The following is a 25,144-nucleotide window of genomic DNA, read 5'->3' as shown; positions in this document are numbered from 1 at the left end:
CTGCTTTTATCATGGATTTTTTCATCCTCGAATGTCATTTAATTGGTATAAAACTGTGTAACAGTTACTGTACTTTTACTCCAAAATAAACAATAATATATATATATATATATATTTCTCTTTTTTTTTCTTTTTTTCTTTACACATTGTCAGTAACCTTTAATGCACACATATTCTCCATCTTCTTGAGTAAAACTTATACTGAATTTCACGATGAGACATATTGCACCTATTACATACTGTCAGTGTGCAATAAAAGGATCCTGGCTTTGAAATGTAATTATATGACTATAATATATGACTATATATAGACTATATATAGACTATTTAGATTTTGAATTTTAGTTTCATAAATGAATACATTTTTCATTGCACATATACATTCACAAACACTCCAATACCAAAGAGGGCTCTAAGTGAATCACAACAAAGATTCCTTTAATAAGGTGCTGAATTACATTGTAGCTAATCCTGCTGACATTCCCCACTGACTGATTCAATCCTGTCCAGTTTGGAGGGGTTCTCTCTCTCTCAATGATCACTGCTTTTTAAAATTCCATTTTCAAGGCAGTTAAACTTCGATTTGAGCTGCTGACCTCCATTGTTATTGATGGGAATCATGTTAAACTTCAAAGTCAGAGAATAATTGGATTTCATCTGTTACATTACAGCTTTCAGGGCATACTTGAAGACTCTGTAAACTTATTTTGCAGTTGTCGTTTGCCTGTTTTGCCTGCTTGACTTTGATATTCAGTCAATTCTTCTTTAACACCTTAGATACATTTTTACAATGCTATATGTCTCAATTTCTTCAATCGAGGTCTTTTGTTCCATCCGTAAACCTCCACAGTAAATTTGCAAGATGTTTCATAGTGATTATTTCAACTCTCAAGGCAAACTGAATCCATAACTAATCAAACAAGCTGAGCTCTTCATCAAACTTTGCATCTGAAACCTCTCTGCATTTACAGCAGAATAAGCCATGATCTTGTTGAACATGTGCAAAAAAGAAAAAAAAAAGTTTCTACTCATATTATTAAATACAGCCATCTACAGTTAGTAGAGCTCTGCAGTTTTGTCATGTTAGAGATGCATACCTACTATTGAACAAGCTGGTACATAGCATGTGTTTTTATTATTCACTTGGTCTGAGATGAGTGATAAAGCCAGCAAATCTACACTTATATGTGAGGTACATTGTAGGCATCAAGTTGTCATGGAAACAGGAGGAAGTTAAAAGTAATAATTTGTTATTTATGGCATTGGGAGATAAACATGTGTTAAGAGTGTTGTTCTTACGTATACAGATGGGCAACTGTCCTGACCACTGGTTGTCTTGGAGACAGATTCGGACTGATGAGCCAATGAGGCGATAGCCCGGCAGACACTGATACACGACTGTGTCACGGTACCCAAAGTTCTCCCCAACCACCTGGCCATTTACAATTCCTTCTGGGATTCCACAGTGGCCAGCTAGAAGAGAAACACACAGGGCTCATCCACGGGCATGACACATTGAGAAGGCTTTTATTTGTTCATTAAAAAAAAAAAAAAAAAAAAAAGTATATATATATATATATATATATATATATATATATACTTTTTTTTATATTTATATCCTACTTAAATATTGCAGATCTTTTGTCCTTATATGTTCTTGTTATGACATGGCTTGAGAATAGGAGGTATTTCTAAATCAACCTCATCTGCTCATTATATAGTGTGTATTCAAAAACTTATTTTAAAATGAAAAATATCCACTGTGATTCTTTTGCATGCGTACAAAAAAAAAAAAAAACTATGTGCACCTTATTCACTATCAGCTTCATTGTGAATATAAAACACTGGTTTTTAAGAAAACACCCCATAAAACATGAATGAGATTAAGAAGGCAAACATTCAGATCAGGTGGCAAACTCATCCTCACAGTTTATCATTGCATTGGAACTTGATTTAAGTCCAGCTGCATGTCATCCCCCTCCCTTTGCCTGCTTTCCATTCTATACTGTTAGCAAAGTCTACTCCAGCAAACAGTCTTTCACAAAGGAAACATACAAGAATTCCTGTTCCAAACTTAAAACACCGCTCAGTTTTCCTGAGATTCTTTCCAACATCTTAAAAAGAATCTGACTTGGTAAAAGCACAAGCTTATCAAACAAGTTTTTTATTTTTTTTATGATCAGATTCAGTCACAGAAATCTGATTTATGTTTGGTGCTAACTCAAGACACTTTAAAAGCCATTTCACAAAGTCAGAAGGGAACATGTGTTTTCTGCTCACAGAGATTTTTTTGGATTGAGTATTGATTTTGTTCTTTACAGTAGATAAAACCTTCACTGCATGCCTGATGTCAGCAAATGCTAACGATTTAACCACAGTGGACCTGAACAGGAAAAGGTTACTACGTATTAACTTCACCTCCATGTTATTTGACATATTTGAGGTGTTGATTCCTGATGTTAAAAACATATAAGAAACACAAATTTGACTTTATTAGGTTGCGGGCGTCTCAATATTTATAGAAGGTAATCACAATACTTCACAAAGGTTCAGCTATTTATAGCAAACTATTGCATGATGCTTGCACTAAACAAAATATTAGCAGAAATGCAGTTTTGCAGCATTTTGTGTATATTAACTCTAAGTACAGTGGTGACTGAAAAAATTCAAATAGTTGCACAGATGTGCTCTTTAAAAATACACCAGTTTAGTTTAGAAAGATAAGTTAATTAATGAAGATGCTGTTTATAGCATGTTTGTGGGTTTATGCATTGACAGTATCATGCCTCTTCATCAGCATAGGTTAACTTTTATTGAACTTTTCCCGTACAAACTGCATGGCATTTCCATCTTCGGCCTGTGAAGTATTCTGGGAAGCTCTGGAGAGGTGACAGCACCATGTCATAACACCTTTTACCTCTGGCTGTGGCATACCGACAAAAAAAGGATACATTCTACCTGGTTTATAAATAAAAAGAACATTTGGAATTAAATGAGGGAGAGAGCGCAGCTGAAGCTCGCTGGTGATGGTTTTTCTTGTCAGGCGGGCGAGGTCAGAGGGAATCAGCTGTTCAGCCAGATACGAGGTGTAGGGCACAGACCTTCCTTTGATACCTGTCCTAATTAGGTTGGGCTGAAAAGTCCCATCTTTCCTGCTCCCTCTCTAATGATGGGTGTGATTTTGTGTGTGTATGGTAGTGTATTAATATATATATATATATATATATATATATATATATATATATATATATATATATAGACATAGAATTTAAGATATAGAATAACACAGAGTCTAGATAAAAAAAAACAAAAACAAAACTATGATAAAAGACAGCATTTCTACGAGTACACACCCAAACATCGTGTTTCTGTTCCACTCCAAAGCCCAGATGACAGGCACTCTCTGACAGCTGACCCCACCAGCATGAAGCCAGCGTCGCAGGTGAAGATGGCTGTTGCGCCAAATGTTGTCTGAGTACCAATCTTCTTCCCATTGGGTGGAGAAGGCAGCTCACCGCAGGAGATAACTGTAACACACGGTCGGACATAAGCAATTTAAAAGCAGTTGTGCGCTAGTTGAGCACCAGGTTAATCTGAGGAGCTGCTTGAGCTCATTGCTTTCAGGGAGAAATGCTACCGATCTTGACAGGCTGCTCATCAGGCAAATTTGGGAGGACTTTTTTTTTTTTTCCCCTCCCTTCTCACAAATTGCCTGGTGAGAAAATAGCAGTAAATATCCAAAGATTGTGAGGTTCTTTCAAGGGAGAAGGAGCAGTCATCAAAAATGTCACAAAATCCCAAAAGACAGCATAGATGACAGTTAAAAAGAAGCCAACTCTTCAAGGTTAGAGCATGGACTGAAAGGATAAACCTCGTATTGCAACACTGTCACCTTTAGATTGCGAGTTACCCAAAAGAAAAAAAAAACAAAACAAAAATTATACATGCCATTCATCCTTTGATGACAGAGAACTTGGAATGACAAGATTATCCAAATTTTTAAAAAAAATCTATTTCTCTCTCTTTTCTTTTCCTGTGTGTCGAAAGAAACCTGCCAGCCGTGTTTACATGTTATCTATTCTTGATTCATGCTAACATTAGCTGTCAGAAAGCTAGTTGTTCCTCCATTATCTTAAAATGAAGGGTACCACATAGAACATGGTTTGTATGTTCACATATGTGTTATTAAACAAAGGTGGAGATTTAACATCTCTGGCTAAATTAAACAAATGAATAAAACACCAATGGGTGCAGAAAACGTCACTGTTGGTTATATTCATTCAGCAGACAGTCTCTTCTGATTCATTAAGTCACAGCTTGAACACTAAACAGTCTCATCTTTGCATTAACTTTTTGCTGTTTCTGTTTTTATATCAAACTATACAGAATGCTTTTTTTGTTGATTGTTTTACAGATATAATATGGGTGGATTTAAGTTAAAAAAAATGTGTGCTAAGTTGAACAGATGTAGTCGTATGATAATGTTCAGTATGCATCCAAGTTGCTGTTATTCTTAGACCATCACATATAGTAGTCACTCACTTTGGCAGTGCGGCCTCTCGTTCTTCCAGCTCCACACCCCGTTGGCTAAACATTGGATGTGAGCAGGACCTAATCTGTAGTAGCCCGGATCGCAGGTGAACACAATGCGAGTTCTGTACTCGTAGTGCGAGCCATTGACAATCCTCCAGCGGCCGTGCTCAAGAGAAAAGGATCCGATGCTTGGGCATACCACAACTACAGAGGCAGAGTGAGAGTGGAGAGATGACACAGCTTCATGAATTCTGCTGATGTTGCTGAATAAGCACCATCCCAAAATCATGACAGTAAATAACTGTCTGAGAACATGGCAAAGAATCTGTATTTATTAATTATTCATGTAAAAAAATTTGAACAACTTCCTATAAGCAGATTTTTTTTTAAAATTCCAACTAGTTATTTTTCATGTTCAGAAAAGTGCATATTTATGGCATCAACATCAGTCAAGGGACATAATCAGTGTGTTACAAGTTTAAATGCTACCAACCAGAACATCTTGGTATCTTGTTGTGGTTGCTCCATGTTCCATCAGGCTGACAGATGGCGGACGTCACCTCTTTACTGGAGAGTCTGTAGCCATCGTTACAGAAATAGGAAACTCTTGTTCCCACTGAGTAGTCAGCTGTTAGAACGCCACCGTTTATTGGCGCCTTGGGTGGTCCACATGAAACAGCTAGGAGAGGAAGAATACACGGTGATTATTTAGACCAAACAAAGCAGAAACCCACCTGTGTCTGTCACATAATCAAAGTGGATTTGGACTTTTGAACTATTCTGGGATTTCTTCAAAGCAGATATTAAAGTAAAATATGCAATCAGGGATGCTTTAAAACTTGTTAGAATTAATTCTAATAAGACAAATCTATGCAGCAAAAACTGTTTCACTGTTGTTTTAAAAAGATCAGTGTGTAGCAGCACTTAACTATGGTTTTAAGTATTAATATCCATTGGTATGCCATATATCCATTAAATTGTCTGCGATAGCAGGGTTGGGCTGAGCCTTCTTTTAGTTATCCAAAGTGTGAAATGATACAACAGTCATAGCAAAAATACTCATGTTTAATCCATTTTGAATTTAACAAGCTAAAAAAGAAAACTTTGTCTTGTTTTCATTCATTTTGCAGAGATATATCTGTTTTAGCAGTTACATCAACCACAGTAGCTAAACAGTTAAATGCAATATGGAGTTATCTTACAGAGAAAACTCATCCCCGGCTACAGTTTGCAGTAAAGGGCTGAAATAACAGGGATGTCAAACACCGAGAACTGCTGTCAAACATATATTTTATATTCCCTTGCTTTTAACACACTCGTTTCTGAAGAACCCTTCATAATAGTTAATGAGAACATCATATCTGGAAAAGCGAACTCTGACAACATGAAACAACTAAATATAACAGTTTAAGAACAGATAGTTCCTATTGGGAAACCTCAAGTTTTAAAAAATATTAATGGGATCCCCTTAAAAAAAATGTATATATGTGCAAGTGTGTTATTCACACACTAATTTAAATGTGTGTTTCAAGAGCAGGGATGAATTTTCACAAAGCCATATATTGGAAAAAAAAACAAAACATTTCAAAGATAAAACATATTTTTTGCTGTCATTTCTGACATTTTCATGCCTTCTCTTCTGTCATGTGAAAAGTTTTTATTTTGTTTTCATAGTTTCCAAAATGTTCTCATACTGATGATTTTTAGGGTTTTTTTTGTCATTGTATTTTCCATTTTTGTGACTATTTCTTGGTTTGTGTGTGTTGATTGAGTTGTAAGCAGGTCTTTTTTTTGTCTTTTGCAACATTAGATCCATATCAATCCAGCAAACATGTCATCATTGGTCATTTTTGTTGCTGTTTACAGTTTTTTTTTCATCAATTTATTTTTCCAAACTATTTCAAATATAAATATGAGTGAATAAAAACTCATTCCAGCAGACCTTGACATGCAGGTACAGGAGAGTCCCAGGCATGGTAGCCCAGTTGTGTGCGGCGACAGGTTGCCGTGGCATTTCCAATGAGACGATAACCCCGGTCACATGCCCACCGCACCACGCTGTTAACATGTCCACCACTCTGAGAAGAGATGGAACCGTGGAGGGGAGAGTCTGGGGTGGAGCAGTACAGGGCTGCAGTGAAGAAACACATTTAAAAGAAAAAGCTTTGAGATGGCTTCACTGTCACTGAAACAGAAAGTAGACAGAAACAACACTTTTACAATGTCTTTCTTTGCTGTTCAACACTTTTCTATAAACGTGCAAGAACTACAAGAGTATCTTTTTGCAACAGTGTTCAGTACTGGTTGTCTATCTACTGTAGTAAAAGAAAAAAAACAGAGGTATGCAGCAAATGTGCTGAAAGAGAATATCAAGAAGAACTGCAGTCTCACTTGATTTGGTCATAAAACTGCAGTGTTTTTACTCTGTGTTTTATTTATTTATGAAACATGATGCATTTAAAAAAAAAAAAAAAAACGATGAATGTTATATGATGGCTTGTTTGTTTTTAACACGTCAATTTTACAGACAGCAGTTTTGGCCAAGATTGCACAAAATTCGGCAGTGCAAAATGTGCAGCGCAATTAGTGGCATGAGAAGGTGTCATCAGCCCAAATATATCTCCTAACAACTAGGCAAAATGTTGTGCGAGTAGAAGTAATAATAGCTGTGTTCATACCAGTGATTATACCTTGCCATGACATCTTCAAGCACAAGTGTTTTTCAGCGAGTTTGGATCCGTCTACAGCAACAAGCTTTATGGATTTCAAATAACAAAATGAAAAATCTCTCTTGGCAAAACTTTTTAATCGAGCTGTCAATGATCAGACTTACGGCAGATGTGAGACATTTCGCCGGACAAAATGCTCACAAAGTCATCAATTGCTATAAGCAATTTCATAAAATTATCTTTCAACAAGAAACATTCATTTTCGACTTCAGACATTATTGGCATCTGCAGGAGGAAAACCTGTTGTGGCTGCCAACAACCTGGCAACAAATGAAGTAGCTGTCTAAGTTTGCAGATTATTCACATCTCTGTTTGTGTCAGTGTGTACAGCACTGTAAAGATTACCATACAATGATGCCAATATGCACTGTAATAAGTTATTAGTGATGGTTTCATTGTGTTCCTCAAGTCATTTCATAGAAAGGTTATCAACGTGTAGGTCCAACTTTCAAAACTGGGCAAAACTAAGTTCCTAACTGGCCTGGTTTTCATGCTACTGACCCAGCATGTGTGCTGAACCAGAAGAAAATGGTCCCACCTAAGAATTAGTATTTTAGGTTGCCAGTGAGGATTTTTTAAGCAGGCTGCAATTAACAGTCTCTGACAGAGTTGATGTTTTAAATGTATTAAATGCAATGAAAATCCGTTTTTAAGCAAAGCAGACTATTTACAGTGAATGAAAAGATTCTTTTTCCTACAGGAATTTAATACCGAAGTGCACTAAATGCTTGATATTCATCACATCTATTCATTTTAAATGAAAAGGACAACTTATATTAATATAATGAAAAAAACCTTTAAAGGAGATCTAAATTATTTCTATATAATTAAATCTCTGCACAGTACAAATCTCTCTTACAGTACAAAGTGTGGTGTCACCCGCCTAATTTTGCAGGTTAAAAACACTCTTGTAGTGGAACTCTGTTATTAGTAGGCTTACAACATATGTTTAGCGCTTCTTGCCGATGCTCACATTAATCACAGCTACCAAAGAAGGTTACTCAGTGTCTTGAGAGGCTTTTCTGTTACTCTTCATCGTATAATTCATCATACAGCGCAGTGGTGCTTTAAAGGTTAAGGCAGCGGCCTCCTGACAAGAGTGCATAAGCAAAGTGAACAGGTAAAATTGTCTCCTCCTCTTTAACTGTCAAAAATGCCCTTGAATAAAGCACTCAAGCCTCATTACCCAACAGTCTGAAGTTACACTCAGCAGGCCCAGACAAAAGACCATCTAAATGCAAAGCCTGCTGTAAAACAGTACCTGTGCTCATCAAGCCTTCTTTGGACAGATAAAACCTAAAGACTAGCCCATAATGCAATTCAGTAAACCCCTTTAGGAGACAGACAGAAGTTGGGTAGGGAAGCATGCAGAAGCTGAATGAATAAGTGCAAATGTGGGCTGAATTGCTGACACTGTAGATACATTTTTCAAACAAATACCAAGCAAATATCTCTTCACAAAGTTTCACACCTTTAAAAAGTTGCTGTATCTATTTTTGATGCTTTCAGAAGGATAAGGTACATTTTGTAATCCTTCGGTCTGTCTCTGTCTACCTCCTGTTCTTATTTCCATGCATTGTATTAGAAAGTAGTAGTAGAGTAAAGTTGGGATACATACTTTGGTACTCACCAACATAGCGAATTTTGAAGCCTTTCTTGTTGGTGCCATGGTCTGATGACCACCGGACTAGGAACTGGTGACCAGATGTTGTGATGTTAAAAGGTGTCGGTGGGTCTCCACTCACTGTAGTCAGAGTGGGACTGTTGGGTGTGGAACCTGAAAGACATCGAGACAAAGCAGGAAAAGAACACAAGACATAAAGAAGAAGTGAGACAGCGGAGATGAACTGCGATTCTGCTCTGATGTTTTGTTTTTTCCTTGTACCACTATGAAAATATCTCTGAGTTATGATGTCATCCTGACAAATTGTGTGCTTCAAAGATGTAATCTTATTATTTTATGTGTCACTGTTTCTGTTTAGGATGTGTTTTTTTCTTTTACCATCAAAAATCTCCAGCACATCAAATTCTCTCTCAGTGTGGAAACTCTCAAAGGTTATGGTGACATTGTATCCTTTCTCTACTGTAACACTCCACGAGCACATCTGGAGGTTGGGGTAGCTTTCTGGCCAGCCGGGGCTCAGGATGACACCTGAGGAGTCGTATCGCACGTCGTGTGCAGGGCATTGAACTGAGGGTGAGAAAATTAGCCGTGTTAGGCGAGTACACACTTTCATTTTCGAAGCTGTGAAGATCAGGTGCTTGATTCTTAATTCACACCTTGACATGTCGGAGGTGGTGCATCCATCTGTAGTCTCTCTCCTAATCGACAGGTCAGAATTTCACTGCCGACCAATGAGAATCCAGGATGGCAATTGTACCTGATGATGTCACCTAGAAGCAGAAAAATTAGTGTGAAGGGAAGAGTTTAGAATAGAAGGACAAGTTAATGAAGGACATTTCTTTTTTTTATTCTTTAACATACAGATGGTGGTGTATTTATTCATCTCCTACAAATTATAGCAACTTAATATATTTCAATATGATGTACTAAGAAAAAGAATGGATATCTTTGCAAGACTCAGAGTGCTAAGAAATTTCTGCATGCCAGGGACAAGGCTGCAAACCAGTCCTAGACAATCTTCAGGCTCCCAGCAGTCTGTCTATTTTTTAATGCTCAGGCTGCATTAATAACAGTCAGAATTCTGAACTGGAAATTACAGATGGAAAATATTATCTGCAGGTCCATGGTATCAACTCATAAATATTTCAAAATTAAATGTATGGGCTTGTCACCAGAATCATATCATCCAGTTTTGGTGATGCAGAATTAAGGTCATGGTTTTCCTTAAAAATATTATATGAAGATGCTTTAACCATGTTACGGCTGCCTGTTTCTTGCTCTTCAGCCTACTAATTCTAAACCTTCAGCTGGGATTCCTGCTCAAACACAGCTCTGATTGCTGTCTCCTGGCTGGGATTGGTCCTTCCTGTCACCTGCTCATCTCCACCCTGCTCACTGGATAATTGGAGCTCTGAGCTCAGCTGATTCCACTAATCGCCAGCACTTAAAAGACACCAGGAGTCCTTCATTCAATGGCAACCACTGGCTCAGTAGTGGTCTGCCCTCAGCTTGTGTTGTATTTCTGGAGGACTTTGACAGAGCTGCATTGTTTTCTGTTGTGTTGTTCATTTTCATGGTTCTTAAATCTTGTTTGTGGCTATAAAATCCATTCCTGTTACATCTGTTAGTTTTTTGTTTGAATAGTTAAACCAGTGCTGTTTTTGTTTGGAGAACTGCTTTATTGGCTTGTTTTGCTCTTGGTTTGGCTAGTTTGAGGCCAAATTTTGGCCTTTTTCTTGCCTCGTCTTCCCCCATTGGACAATAAATCTGCATTGGTCCATATGTGCACCTGGCCACGGGTCTTTCTTTTGTGCGGCTCAGTTGCCCTAGCAGAGTCTGGGTCATAACAAACCACATTGTAATTACAAGTCATAAATCTGGTTGTAATTTTTAATTGATTGTTCCTCAGTTCTTTCAGGGCAGGATTAACCTTCTATGCTGTTTTGAAGAAATATACAAAAGAAAAAAAAAAAAGTCTGGTCTCGCATGGACCACACTAAGCTAATGTCTAAGGAAGGCTTTGCTCATTTTTGCTGGAAAATTAAAAACATGTTCTGCATGTACAACAATAGTTTATCTCCATGGTAAAAAGTGTTTGGGTTTAAAACTGACCTGTTGGCAGACCAAATAGGTTCTTAACTTAAATATTGACTAAATTGTGAAACAAGAACATAAAAAAAAAAAAAAAAAAAATTGATCACATGCAACTTTATATCAGTCGAGAACAGAATAATTTTGCACTTAAAACCAGAGCAACTTGTCTCTTTGGTTCACAAACACAGAAAAGAAGAAAAATGATGCAACGCAGGTGTAAAAATGCCCCCATCCAAACTGTTTAAGTTCAGACCCTTCAACCAATGCGAAGATCCAAAAATGTTTCATCACTAATGTATAGAATCATAATCCAAATGATAAAATACATTAAGATGTATTGCACAAAGCAACGATGACCTTGTTTCTAATCTTGCAGTTGCTTGTTATATCACTTAGTAATTGGAAAGTTACAAGTTTCCAGTTTGCATTCTCTCTCAAATTGACCCATCTAAAGGCATGACAGGTAGACAGACAGCTCACCGATCTCCAGCTCGCCATCTTCCATCAGTATGTCAGCGTTGGGCACTTCTGGGGGAGGCTGGCAAACCCTTAATTGGTAGGCTGGGAGCACAGACAGCAGAGGAGAAGAAAGAGGACGAAGAGACGGACATTATATAAAAATGTCTGGAAAAAAAGGATGTGATCAGTAAACCTGGATGAACTGAGAAGGGAATGGTTGGAGAAAAAAAAAAACAGTCACTGTCTTCTGTAAGTGTTCAGACATCTGCAGTGCATAACACCGAACAGCGACACACCCTGTTTTGATTTTTAATTACGGTTAAACCAGTTTAACTTCACTTTTCAATTTCAGATGGTCAGGTCAGCCAAGCATGGAATCAAAAACAGAGCAGCTGCATAGATACAGCGCTGCCTTGAATCATAAGGAGGAACTGACTTCACAGCATCTGAGCTGAAGGCTGTAATCAATATTACTGCATGAGTGTAGATCACTCGCTAACAGAGAGAGGGAGAGAGAGAGGGCGAAAATATAGACAGACAGACAGAGACAGGCAGAGTGGGGGACGAGAGAGGGAGAGAGAGCTGAGGGCTATAAGTCAGGATGAAATTGACTATGAAAATGAGACCTGCCAATAGTATCTGCTGCTCTCATGCATATCAAAGCCTTGTGGTGTGTGTGTGTGTGCGAGCATGTATGAATGTTTGTGAGGACCGCACTGTCTATGCCTCTGTGCGTAAGAAAAGGATCGTTGCGAACAGTCACTGATCTCACTAAGCTCAAAGACCATTTTTATAGCAACCTCCACATTCATGTCACATCTGCTTTCTTAGTTTCATATCCATGACAACATCATCCACCGCTGTATGGCCCTTGTGTCTGTATGGGAGAGCTGGCATTCAGAGTCTTGACCCAGAGATAAATAAATAGAAGGACAACGACAGAGATAAATATCCCCAACAGTGGATTTATGTTGCTTTTTTGGTTATTTTGGCATTTGAGAGTAAATTTGCACTTTCACAGCCGCCTCAGATGCAAACCGTGACATTCTGAATTTCAATTTGGTCACCAAAGGACACTGAGAAAGAAACATGTGCTCATTGTGCGTCATTGTTATATATTACTTCTGGAGAAATTTAGGCACAGCGACCGGAAGGTCTTATGGATCTGAAGGAACAAAAAAATACTCGCAAACACCACAGTGAGTCGTCACCTCTACATTTTCTCCATCTTCTGTATCATTTCCTTCTGTTCAGTGTCCAATAAAAGCAGAAATTGGAAACAAGCTTGGACCCACCAGATGGTGGTGTTCATGAGTGTGACAGCTGATAGCTAAAACCTGCCTGTGAGAATTCATGAACTGCATGTTCTGTGTTTGAGGAAAGAGAAGGCCTGCGCGGAAACGACCTGCAAAATTCTCCCTGCAAAGAACTGAAAGGGAACGTCTGCAAGGAAGTGAACACAGGCTGCATGAGGATAACGAACGCAGGCTTAGATGTGTGTTATGGGAAATGAAAGAAAAGCTGAACTCATTTAAAGCCATACTGTCCATTCAACTCTTATGATGATACGGTCTGCTTAAATGTTGTTTCACCTAAAACTCATGCACAACTTGATGGCAGCTAAGTAAAGGTAGGGTGACCAGATTTGAGTTGGTCAAACAGAGCACACTATACTAATGTGTGTTTGTGTGTGTGCGTGTGTATGTGGGGATAGTGGTTGAATGTAGTGTACAATATGAAGTATTATGATTGTGTGGATTCCCATTCATTATGCTGTAGCAGCCTTGAAGTGCTTAATTTACCTTTAACAAACATTGTGCACAGTGGGCTGACTGCACAGACACAAATAGAAACCTATGTCTTTATGCCGGACTGCGAGATTTTAGCACCTTACTTTGCATGTCATGCACAGAACTTCCCATGCATCATCCTCAGAGTGAAAATGGAAAGTCAGAATTTACAATTACGGTTCAGCTTTTTGTAGCTTTACTGGAAACTCAGATCTAAAACTTCTGAACACTTTCTCCCCCAAGTCATCATAGTCATTAGTTCAAAACACGCACCTTGTCTTCAGTTTGTCTTATTAAAGGGTTTGTCCAAACTGCAGAAAAGGTGAGGCAGCTAAAACCTCTCACTAGGAAAAAATTTGAATGGCATTGCATCTGTAAAAAGGTAAAACAGGATGTCTGGTCACCCTAGCACATGGGCTCTCCTGACCTGAATGTCTGAACAAAAGAAATACCTCTTTTACACAAAGAAAGACCAACTTATTTTGATCTTTTATAAAGAAAAAAAAAGTTACTGTTAAAGATGCCAAAAAGAAATTACTTTACATCTAAAACACACAAACCAGCCCAGAAATGTGGGTTTAATAATGGACAAATAAAAGAAAAAGAATCACAAAGCCAGCCTACTACTGGCTTGTGATATATCGAGTGTAAAAGATCTGATCTAACTAATCCATACTTTCATCTTTAGCCAGCTTGATTATTGATTATTATGAGTCCTCACTGGTCTTCCCACAGTCAGAAGCTGACGTGGAGAAGCTGCATTCAGCTTCTATGCTCCACATGTCTAGAACAAAGCCTCAGATCAGCTGAAACACTGTTTATTTAGAGACCCACCTGCTCTCAGGTTCTTATTTAAAAGTCTGAATCTGCACTGTTTCCATAAAGCCTGAGTTTTTACGTTTGATCATGTTTCAAATACTTTTTTTTATTATTTTTAATTCCTTTTTCTTTTGTTTTTATTTGAAAGTTATGTTTCTTATTTCCTGCTGTTATTTTAATCTACCCATTGCTCAGTTGTGCTATACAGAAATAATTAGCCTTGCCAAGAATAAGTCAATGACTAAAATTGTAAGTTTTAGAAGTTGTATATCACTTAAAAACATATCGAGGAAACAAAAGGAACAATAGAACAAATGAATAATATTGCACAGATAGTTTTGACATGGAAAAATACACCTTGACAGTGAGCACAATATGACTGGCGGCCTTGTGAATAAGACAGATGCAAAAACAAAATACTATTGTTAAAAAAAAACCACTTTGCAGTGAAGAAACCTCCAGTGTGAGAATTATTTTATCATCACAGGTTTAAACTGTAGTTGTGTGACAGCACTGAATATGTTAAAACACTTTAAAATAATCAGAAAATTACACCATTTGTTGAATCTAAAAATCAAACCATTTCACAACAGGATTTTGTTAAAGGCATAATGGATTTTTTAGTTCTCATAATCTTTTTTGTTTGTTGTTTATACTTAATTGAAGAAATCTACTTTCAATCAAAAAACCTCAATGTCAAAATCATCTGCATCTCACATAAGGCTTTAAATCCCTATGTTAAGAAAGAAGTAACAAAAAGTATCTCAGTATTTATTCACTTGGAGTTTAACTTTTGGTTTCTGCCAGCAAACTGCAGTACCAAGGATATTTGGGTCTATTCATGTTACACTGACAATATATTTTTACTAAAGTTACAGTTAAAAGGTCACAGTCTCAATACACTACTAGAGACATTAAAAAAAGAAAGAGATTTCCAAAAGGATTTGGTTTATGTAACTGAATCTATTTGCAGTCTTGAAAAATAACATGACATGTTTCCTTTGACACACCCCCCCCCCCCCCCCCCCCCCATCAGCAATTGCACTTTTATATTCAAATACTGTACATCTACAGGAGTGCAGTATCCTAAAAAACATGTGAAATAGTGTTTTTACAAGCTTCAAAACAAGCACAAAATTTTTTTTCATCATCCTCATAATTGCAGGACACAAATACTGTATGCTGTATGAAGGCACAAGACAAACCTCCAGTTAATGTGATGAAATGATGTTAAAATGGCTTTTGACACAGACTTTGATCAGAGTTAATGTTTCAGGGATGGATCAACTTTCATGAATCATAATTATTCAATAGAAGCAGTCATAGTCAGACAAACTCTACGAGGTCAAGGTTAAACTCTGTTCATCTTAAATAAATATTCAGTCTCATCATAGCAGCTACAACTAATCACACCACAATGATTTCATCACTTTATCCCAGAAACGTAGCTGCAGAGAAAAGCAGTCAATAAGAGTGGCATCTGCAGCTGAGCATTATCCATTTTACTGTGCATTATACTATTTCCCTTGGCTCAGTGATGGTTGTGTACGATCATTTTCTTACCATGATAACTCAAGACAAAGAAGCCAGATCCAGAGAAGTCAGAGTGGAATTTAATGAGGATTATGTTGGAGGTAGAGTAGACGGATTCCAAAGCTGTGTTCCCGCTAAACTGGCCGATCTGGGGGGATGACTGATCTGGACCGTCCCTGTGGGCAAAGAAAAACAGAAAACTTTCTGAAATGTTGAAATAAAGTGTAACAAAAACAAAGCAAGCAGTTAGAAAAAAAAAACAAACCCTTAAAGGAATTGACCTGAGCTGTTGTTATTAAAGAATGGGGCAGAAAAGTCCACATAAAGCATAATTCTCAGAAGCTACTGCAGTCGTCTAGCAGTTTGATGGCTGTTTGGGATCAGGAATTGGTTTCCCACAGGTAGTTTAAAGATGGAGGAGAATTGATTATATTTAGGAGGAGAAAGCAGGAACTGCTTCATTGACTGCACACGCAGACTGATATTTTGTTACTAAGTGCTGGAACACAGGAGAGGTGCATAAAGGAGGAGGATGCTGCCATATCTCAACTCTACTCCACAAGTCAGGTTATCTTGGCCGTGACAGTTCTTCTTCCTTGTAAATATAGATAGTTATTTGGTGCTGACAGGAAGCAGAACTTTTTTTCTTTTAATGTGAACATTGTACACAATCACAGATAAAAGGCAAAGTTAACCACACTTTGTAGATAACAGAAGAACGGCAAGAAAAAGCATTTTAATGATCCATTATTTAATAAGTGGTATGTTCTCTAACATGTGGCTCTGTACTCGGAGTAACTGAAGTTCTTGTTTCTCTGTACCAGTTTGTATCTTAAACCCACGTTCACTAGTACAAGATCTGTTGGCTTCTTTTTCAGATGCATCATTCTTTCATGAAGCAAGATTCCTCTGTGGTATGAACAAGTCTGACGTTTTCTGGGTTTAGTTGTCCTTTCTACTCCACATTCATTACTGCAAGGGTTTTTTTTTGTGATCTACACACAGCTTAGAAAACACACCACCGATTAATGCATTTTGGGGGCATGTTTCCTTTTCCATGCAAAACAAAGCATCAACTCTTTAAGGTCTGGATTGATACTTGATACTTACACTTATTATACTGTTCTATTTTGTGTTTTTATGACCACCAACTGAGCAACAAATGCCACATCTTCAGGGCTGGTTGCACAAAGATTGCAGTGGAAAATACCCCCTTAGTATCTCCACCATGACTTATTCTACAGGGGATACAATGATTCTATTCTATTCTATTCTCATTTATAGCAGATGCTTTTTTCGAAAACGACTTACATATGAGAGTGAGAACAACACAAGCATGAAATCAAAAAGTGGAGGACATCATAGGTAGGTGCTAGTGGACTGCTGCGAGTCCAGTTGGATGCAGGTGTTGACATGTCGTGCTACAGGCTTTGTTTTTCTTTTCCCCCATCCTACAAAATTCCCTATGTTAAAATACAAAGAATGAAAACGACAATATTTGTTTCAAAGAACTAGGCTATGTTCTCAAACTCATCTGAAAAATTGTGAAAAAAGTGCAGAAGTGCTTTTTGAAGAGCTCAGTCAAGTGACAACCCAAGCTCCAGTACCATTTACTACTTATATCTCTATGGGAACCAGAAGCAAAAAGCAGGGAAAAGTATGAACACTGGGCTGACCTACCCTTAAATGCTCCCTGATCGGTCCTTCTATTTAAAAAAAAAAAAAAAAAAAAAATGAACAGAGTCTCATAGAATGGAGAGCTGGCAACCCCAAATGCTAGTTGTTAATGTTAACATTAATCTTGGAGGAGTTTTAAGTTATTGTAAAAATTAAACAGATTTTAGGCACAAGCATTACACTCATCTTGTCATGATGACCTGTTGAATATTGTGGTATATTTAAGAGTCACTCCTCCTTGTTTGTGCTTTTTCCCCATTAATTAAATATTTTTATCCTTGTTCTATTCTGGAAGATTTTGAGATGGAACATAATAAAAAGTTTGTGGAAAAAAATGTCAGTATGATAATGTAATATGTTTCCAGAAATAAAACAGAACTAATTCGGTCAGTCGCAATCATTAAACATTTGTTTTGCATCACAGTTTGAAACTTTTTCACCATAAATGTAGTTGTCAAATAAAAAAATAAAAAATTGCTAAATTCAAAAATGCTTATTATCCAATTCAGTTTAAGCTCAACAACCGCTGAGTTGTCTTTGTCTCAGGAGCTCTTGCTATCACCAATATGTTGGTGCATTGGTGTATTCCAACAATGGACTTAAGTGTTCTTTGCAGAAGACGACCAGCATCCACAGTCAAGTCCACCAGACTTCCTGAACTGTGTTGAGGTATCCTTGTCCACCATCTCCCCCTGCAGTGAGGTACTGTAGGTGGATTTCGTCCAGCTTAGATATAACCCCATCTCTAAACAGTCCGAACTCTAATGTCACAAAGTTCATTTACATAGAAGAAAAAATTGTTCCAGATTTACTTAGAAAAGAACACATTCTGATAACAACATGGCTCCATGTGTAGCTCCTAATCTGTCCTCGGAGATGCTCAAGATAAACAATGATGCAATTCTTGTCAGTTAAAACGAAGAAAGGACTCCTGGTGTAGACATGGGTTTACTCGAGTTGGCATGAAAGTTGTACAATTTCCACAGAAATCACTTGGAAAGTTTTCTACGAAGTCGCAGGTCAGCTTCACAGCGTGACACCGTGAGCATATTTCATCTCTAATGACAGCACCCCCAACTGTCAGACTGGAATTAACCAACAGCCGACTCATTACCTGTGATTAAAAAGGATCACGATGGCGCTAAATGAAATGATTATTTCCAGCTGTTCTGCGATTTTGGATGGAGCTAATTATTCATGTCAGGCTACACAAGAATTCCACCCCTTCTTTGATATACAGTCAGTAATTAAGAGAGTCGTTTCTCCGTTTGCTTTGTTGTTAACAGTTATCAGCACGCTGTGTCAACTTATACAGTGAACGGATGCACAATACAGGGAAGCATCTGACAAATCTGATAAGTCCTGCAATGATATCCTGTAGTAAGTCTCCCAGTATGAGACCAATTAGCAGACTTAGTGACTGTCAGGTCAGCTGGCTCCGGACTGGAAAGACTGCTGAGAAAATCGCACCTTTATCAGTGACACTGTGCTCTCTGCAGGGAGCCAACATTACGATTTGTGTGACTAAAATTGTGAGTTGGTAGCGCGTTCTCGTGCCGTCTTTGCTTTGTGCCAGTTCAGCTCTTTGCCCTCTTTTCCAACAGACTGCGGGGTCAGAAAACAAGCTGTGCAACCAATTCATGGATGTCACGCAGATGCCCCTGGGTGGGCGGTACATGGTTCATCAGTCTTGAGGTGTTATGCGTGGGACGAAAGGGCTGAAATGTTGCGGCTGCATCACTTCACAAAAGGGATCTTGTCGTAAACAACCACTCCCTAGTTGCTCAAGAAAACAAGCAGTTTTTGTTTCTATAATGTCAAACATGTTGAAAAGAAATCAGATTAAGACATTTAATTCAGCGATGATTTAATATCTTCTGAATAGATTTTATATCTGATCTATTCATTACTCTGTCAGTGATGAAATAATTAATGTAGACAGTTCTGTGGAAATCATTTAAAAACAAACATATTGAAAGAGTCTAATTGTTGCTATAGGGAATAAATAGATCCTGATAAATAAGGTGGGGCATTTTGTGTGAAAAAGCCTTGAAAGTTTCTTATTAAAGAGAGTGACATATTTTACATAAATTACAACCCAAGTTTCCCAAAACTTAGAAGCAACTTTAGCTTCCTTTTAAAAATACTTAAGAAATGATTTAAAGATTGAACTGTTTCCTGATTACTTAAAAAGTAATGTACAAGATGCAAACTGCTTAGATGATCAAGGCTAACAGAACAAGACAGATTTTTGCTCTTGAGGGTGTCTAAAATTAAAACATTTGCAGGATAATGAATCAGCTAGAAATGTTTCATCCTGCTGCTGTTGTAAGATCCCTGTTTAGTCTTGCATTGACACTTCCACGGTTTGTGGTGGGGGGGTGGGACGTTGCACCCTGTTGTCCATTTATAGAAAATAGGATTTAGAGAAGGGTCTATAGAAAAGGGGGAGCGACATGGCAGCTGTAGAAATAGACCTAACAGTCTATTTATGGTTCTCCTGCCATCTTGTACCTGCAGATAACTACGCTTCATGGTATAAGAGCAGCATTTAAACACCCACATTGACAAAATGTCTGCTGTTGCCAATGTTCGCCCTCCTCAAGAAGAATAATGAAGAGGAAAGTAAAGATGGAGCCGGTAGGAAGAGAAAGATGTATTGTGTATTACTTACAGGACAAACTGAGCTTTTGAGATAATGGGAGGTACATAGAAAACACAGCTCACGTCAAAGGGGGGTGGCGTGTCAAGAAACATGATATTTAAGGAAAGATGTCTGTAGTCATAGCAACCTTTGCAGGAATTGAGCCAATTAGTAGCTTGAATGTTAAGGAGCACAATATCCTTTTTTTTTCACAATAGAGGGTACAAATCAAAGTGTATTTCAGCCACATATTCATACCATGTTTTCCTAAACAAATTATAATGAAGCAGAAAGAACAACGAAGGACATAAATATAAAGAATGCCACATTGAGTCAACAAGTAGGACAAATATACACATAAATAATACACTGAAGACAAACAGTACCTACCAGACAGTAATGTAGTCATATATGGGCTCAGTGCTAAGAACAGTAAAGTTGATATATATTCCATGACCAGGAGGAACACGAACACTCCACACACAGTCCTGGAAGTTTGGGTATTCCTCAGGGTGGCCAGGAGAGTAAATGGTTCCATTTAAGGAAGTGATGTTGCCTCCACACAGGGCTGGTGGATAAATGAACAGAATTTCCATTTTAAAAAATTACCAGATTATTAGTATCACCATTGTCTCATTCACTGAGAGATAAAATGTCTTTAAGAGTCATGTAAGGACCACAGACTAATTTAATCCTTTATTAAACTGCAATTAGAATTTTGTGTCAGTTTTATGGTTCAGGTGTTCAGCGGGTGTTTCACGGCAATATGATGTTACCACCGCTGAGAGATACAACACTATCAATATACAGTTATTTTATGCTGAGGTGGGCAAATAATTAATCTGATGTGCACTTAATGATCATAAAACAGTCTTTTAATGATATAATCCTATTTGGAGAATCTCTTGTAAGTTAAACTATGAAATGTGACTCAGTTTCTCCAATTAGATCCTTTCTCATGTCATGAAAAAACATCCAACGTTTGAAATTAGAGATGTGTTGGTGAGAACCAGTTCAGTTTCAGGCGTCACTGTCCTGTATTGTATCTCTGCAGCCCGGAGAAACATTTGTTTAGTGATTGAGATACAAGCAGCACTGAGAAAGTTAGCGTGATTGCATTCCCGTCACAACACCACACTGGTCTCTTAGGTGAAAAACGCCAGTATGAAACCTCTCGGACCAAAGAACAGAGCTGCAGCAGAGACACGGACACTTGTATGGCTTGTATAATCCATTACCTTCACAGCGTGGCAGAGGGTGGTTCCAGTTCCTGCTGATTCCATGTAAACATGTGAGCGAAGCTTCACCAATCAAAGAGTATCCTGGCAGACATTCGAAGGATACTGTCATCCCGACGCTGAAGTCTGTGCCAATTACGATGCCGTTCCGAAAAGGCCGAGGGTCTGGGCAACTCTGGAGCTGGTAGGCTGAAAACAGAGCAAACAAGTAGAAAAACAGCTGCAATGAAGATTTAATGAAGACATGAATTTCTTTCCTGAAAGCAAAAAGACTGAATGTAAGAATATCCTTTTTTTCTCTGTTTTACCTTAAATAACAAATAGTCAGCAAGTGCATTAAATCTACTTGTTATATAGGAACATACATCCTAATTTTCTATTCTGCAGTCATTTAGCCGACACTTTAATTCAAAGTGACTTGCATATGAGAGTGAGAACAACACAAGCAGGAAATAATCAAACAGTGGAGGACATAATAGGAAGGTGGAAGTGGACTGCTGTGAGTCCTGTTGGACACAGGTGTTGACATGAAGTGCTGAAAGCTGTTTTTATATATATATATATATATATATATATATATATATATTAGGCTGATACACTTTTAAATACTAAAAGCTAACAGCCAATCAGCATTCAAGTGGTAATCACTAACTAAACAAAGATGTCTAACATAGCATTTCTCTCAACAGGTGTTTGTAAAATGTAAAGTTTATTTTCTCATCTCTTAAATGTAAAATAACTCCATCTGTTGCCACAGAAGCAGGAATTCACAACACTCACTCTTGACTGATATGGATCATCCTAATGTGTGCATACAAAGTTATTTATGACCAATTAAGACCAATAAAAATGACTTTTAGATTGTTTTAGAAAAAAAGAAAAAAGAAAAAAAAACTTGTAACAGTGAAATACATCATTCTCCAGAAAAGCAGAGAACAACAGAGGCACAATTTCACACTTTGGATGTAAACAGGAATCATGCAGTGAAAACAGCTTGTAACCGTCTTTCACTTCTCATTTAACTTGTCAAGGTAACTTTTCTGATCAGTGTTAGAAATGTGAAGGAGTTTTCTCACTGAGAAATTACTTTTCTTTTCTCTGGAAAAAAGACTGAGAATAATAAGAGTGGTCCCATTTTTAAAACCCTTTAGTGGCGCTGCTGTTAAAAGGAAAAAAAAGCATATTATTCATCAGCCAATGTAATTTTCATAAGCATAGAATTGGGCTGAATAAATATTGGATGCCTAAAAGATTTGTCTAAATAAAAATTACATTTCAGTCGCTGATAGCATGAATTTAAAAATCATCTGAAATGCATCCTAATGAGAAGCTGCATACCCCTTCTAATATGTTTGAGCTGCATTTTGACTAAAAAGTGTTCCCTTTTATTATAATTTGGTTGGTAAAAGCTCCCAGAGGAGTGAAATCACACAGTTGTTTAAGCAACAGTTGCTTTTTTTCTGCTAAAAACAAGCAGCACAGTCAGATGCCGGCTTTTTTGTTTTCTTTGCTCAGGGAAGGATCACAGTCAACAACACGTTGGAGGGAAAACTGCAGAAACAACATTTACCTTGATACGTGATGTGGAACCCTGGTTTGTTTTGTGAATAGTCGCTGTGGAAAAAAAAGCTGGTTTGATGGGTGGTGCTGAACAGAGGTTTAGGAATGATTGGGCCGCTGAACCGGTCAATCACTGAGCCCGTCTCCAGTGTTCCACTTCGGATCTCTAAGTAATCGTGGATCGCTTCAGTGGAGAAGTTCAAAAACTCGAGATGAATCCCTGTGTGGGGAAACAACATAAACTGTGACCAAAAACATGCAGGCGTTACAAGCGAGAGTGAGACTGACAAGTGGAACATCATGTGCAAAAATAGCCTTCAAAAAATAACAAGGAGAAAAGATACAAACACTAACTGATCAAACAAGTCAGTAAAGAAGACATAAAACTGATGCAAAAGCAAATGGAAGGAGAACATGACTATTTTTACTTACCAAAGCCAACAGGTAGGTTGACTGTCCACGTGCAGTCTAATCCACTGGGATAGTTGCCTGGGTAACCAGGACTTAAAATCACTCCACTCACAACGGTCATGGACCCACCGCATTGAGCTGAACACAGAAATGCACACAAATATAAAATATAAGAAATCGTTTTTCTTCTTAAAAGAAGAAAAAGAGACAGACAGACAGATAGACAGATAGATAGATGCATAATTTTAAATGAAATTTCAGCTGTTAAACAAATGCATGATGAGCTTGCATCTTCTTGCGACTTCTACTTTCCCTCATTGCAGACTCATGTGTTTATATATTCTGCATGTCTGCAGCTGAGTCTGACTTTGCATCAGTTTAACAGCCTAATAATGCTCGGCGCAGAATACTATGTAATCATCTCATCACAGAACAGTAAATTGATCAAACAGCTTATTTTCAGGGCGTCAGGGAAACAGCCGTGGCAACAGCTTGCATAATTTCTGCCACGCTGTAGTTTTGCGTGTTTTTCGGCACCAGCACGCTTGAATGCATGAGTGGAATTGCTGCGTGCATAGATGAAGAGATGCATAGGACCCACCAAGGCAGAGTGGTACAGGGTAGTTCCATCTTCTGACAGGTCCGGGCATGCAGGTGATATGTGCATTACCCTGGAAGTGGACAGGCAACTGGTTTATAATCAGACAACATAAGATAAACAAACTCAGATAAGTTTTAAGTGCTTTAGTTTAAAAATGTAGGTTGCTCAACAATCATGTATTCTAATGTTAGGAAATGTGTATATCTGGGTGTTTACATCAAATTAGTGGCAAGGAAAGCATCACCCCAAATGTACTATAAACCAAACATACCACATCAGATACATATTTTACTCAGGAGCAGTGCAAACCATAGCTGACATAAATTGTTAGTAAAAAAAAAAAAAAAAAAAAAAAAAAAAATCAGCAAGAATGGCTTTCCCTTTCGATTCAATTAGTTTTTGCTTGTGCAGCAGGAGGACAAAATAAATAAATATGGCACATTAGAAAACAAGAGATTCCACATATAAATCTGGCAGTGGATTCAAATGAATCTGCACTGAATGTGTGTATGTTGTGTGTCTGGCATACGATATCTGCAATGCAATGCAGGTAGAACTTTTACCTGAAGAGAGTATCCTTGTTCACAGGAAAACTGTACAACATCCCCCACCATGAATCTGTCTCCATGTCTAATTCCATAGTTTGGAGTTTGAGGCTCTGGACATGACTCCAGACCGATGGCTGAAGATAAAAATTAAATATAAAAAAAATAAAATTACAAATGCTCTGCATTTTATTAGCGTCTGATAAAGCTATCTAAAGTCTTACCTGTATATTCCAGGTGAAATCCAGCAGCTGACACACTAATATCAGAGCTGAAGCTGAGATAGAGGTTGTTAGATGTACTGTTCAGGAGAGGGGGGATAGTTGTGCCTGAGAGCAATGAAAGAGAGGATGGAATGAATGAAAGGATTTTTTTTTCATTATTTTCTTCAAACCAAGGCTGAAAGCAAATGATCTTATTTATAAGAAGCACAGTAAACAACAAAGACCTCCTAAACGTACTTTTTTTTTTCTTAGTGAATAGTTCTTAAACTAGAGAGAAGGGAATTACTTTTATTTGAAGCTTCTAGTTCATTTGAAATCACTTTTCAAATGTTGGTTTGACCTACTTAAAGTGGCAAAGGAAAGTATAGAGTATTATATAAACAGTCATCTTCAAATGTATTCATGCCCTCCCATTAAAAAGGGAAGAAAACAGCTGCCTGTGAAACAAGATGAAATTGACAAGAGTAATAATATAAATAAAAAAAAACGAACAGAAAAAGACAAAAAAAAAGTAAAATAAAAAAAAAAAAAGAAAATTATATATATATGTAGATATATATGGAAATGTGTAAGGGGATATTTACATGAATAATATACTAACATAATCTTAGTCTTAATACGTGAAAAATAAAAAAAACAGTCTTAATTTGACAAACGCAGCAT

The 25,144-nt window shown here is 37.6% G+C and overlaps 1 protein-coding gene across 1 annotated transcript in view; it reads right to left on the bottom strand.

Annotated features, from left to right (window-relative positions):
• Positions 1-25,144, bottom strand: part of csmd3b (CUB and Sushi multiple domains 3b) — a gene marked incomplete at both ends in the record, with an annotated part of 385,522 nt that overhangs the window by 29,558 nt on the left and 330,820 nt on the right. The window contains 17 exons of the mRNA XM_079258329.1: positions 1,300-1,473; positions 3,354-3,527; positions 4,543-4,737; positions 5,027-5,212; positions 6,476-6,664; positions 8,881-9,039; positions 9,265-9,453; positions 9,543-9,656; positions 11,461-11,541; positions 15,612-15,757; positions 20,293-20,470; positions 21,141-21,329; positions 22,711-22,920; positions 23,133-23,249; positions 23,713-23,782; positions 24,276-24,394; positions 24,482-24,586. Of these exons, the coding sequence (XP_079114455.1) occupies positions 1,300-1,473; positions 3,354-3,527; positions 4,543-4,737; positions 5,027-5,212; positions 6,476-6,664; positions 8,881-9,039; positions 9,265-9,453; positions 9,543-9,656; positions 11,461-11,541; positions 15,612-15,757; positions 20,293-20,470; positions 21,141-21,329; positions 22,711-22,920; positions 23,133-23,249; positions 23,713-23,782; positions 24,276-24,394; positions 24,482-24,586 (2,595 nt within the window). The remainder of the gene's footprint in view (positions 1-1,299; positions 1,474-3,353; positions 3,528-4,542; positions 4,738-5,026; positions 5,213-6,475; positions 6,665-8,880; positions 9,040-9,264; positions 9,454-9,542; positions 9,657-11,460; positions 11,542-15,611; positions 15,758-20,292; positions 20,471-21,140; positions 21,330-22,710; positions 22,921-23,132; positions 23,250-23,712; positions 23,783-24,275; positions 24,395-24,481; positions 24,587-25,144) is intronic.

The sequence above is a fragment of the Telmatherina bonti genome (assembly GCF_933228915.1).
Source record: "Telmatherina bonti genome assembly, chromosome: 19".
Classification (NCBI taxonomy): Eukaryota; Metazoa; Chordata; class Actinopteri; order Atheriniformes; family Telmatherinidae; genus Telmatherina; species Telmatherina bonti.
The sequence above is the reverse complement of the archived record's forward strand: the minus strand, read 5'-3'. Positions and strand labels throughout refer to the sequence as shown.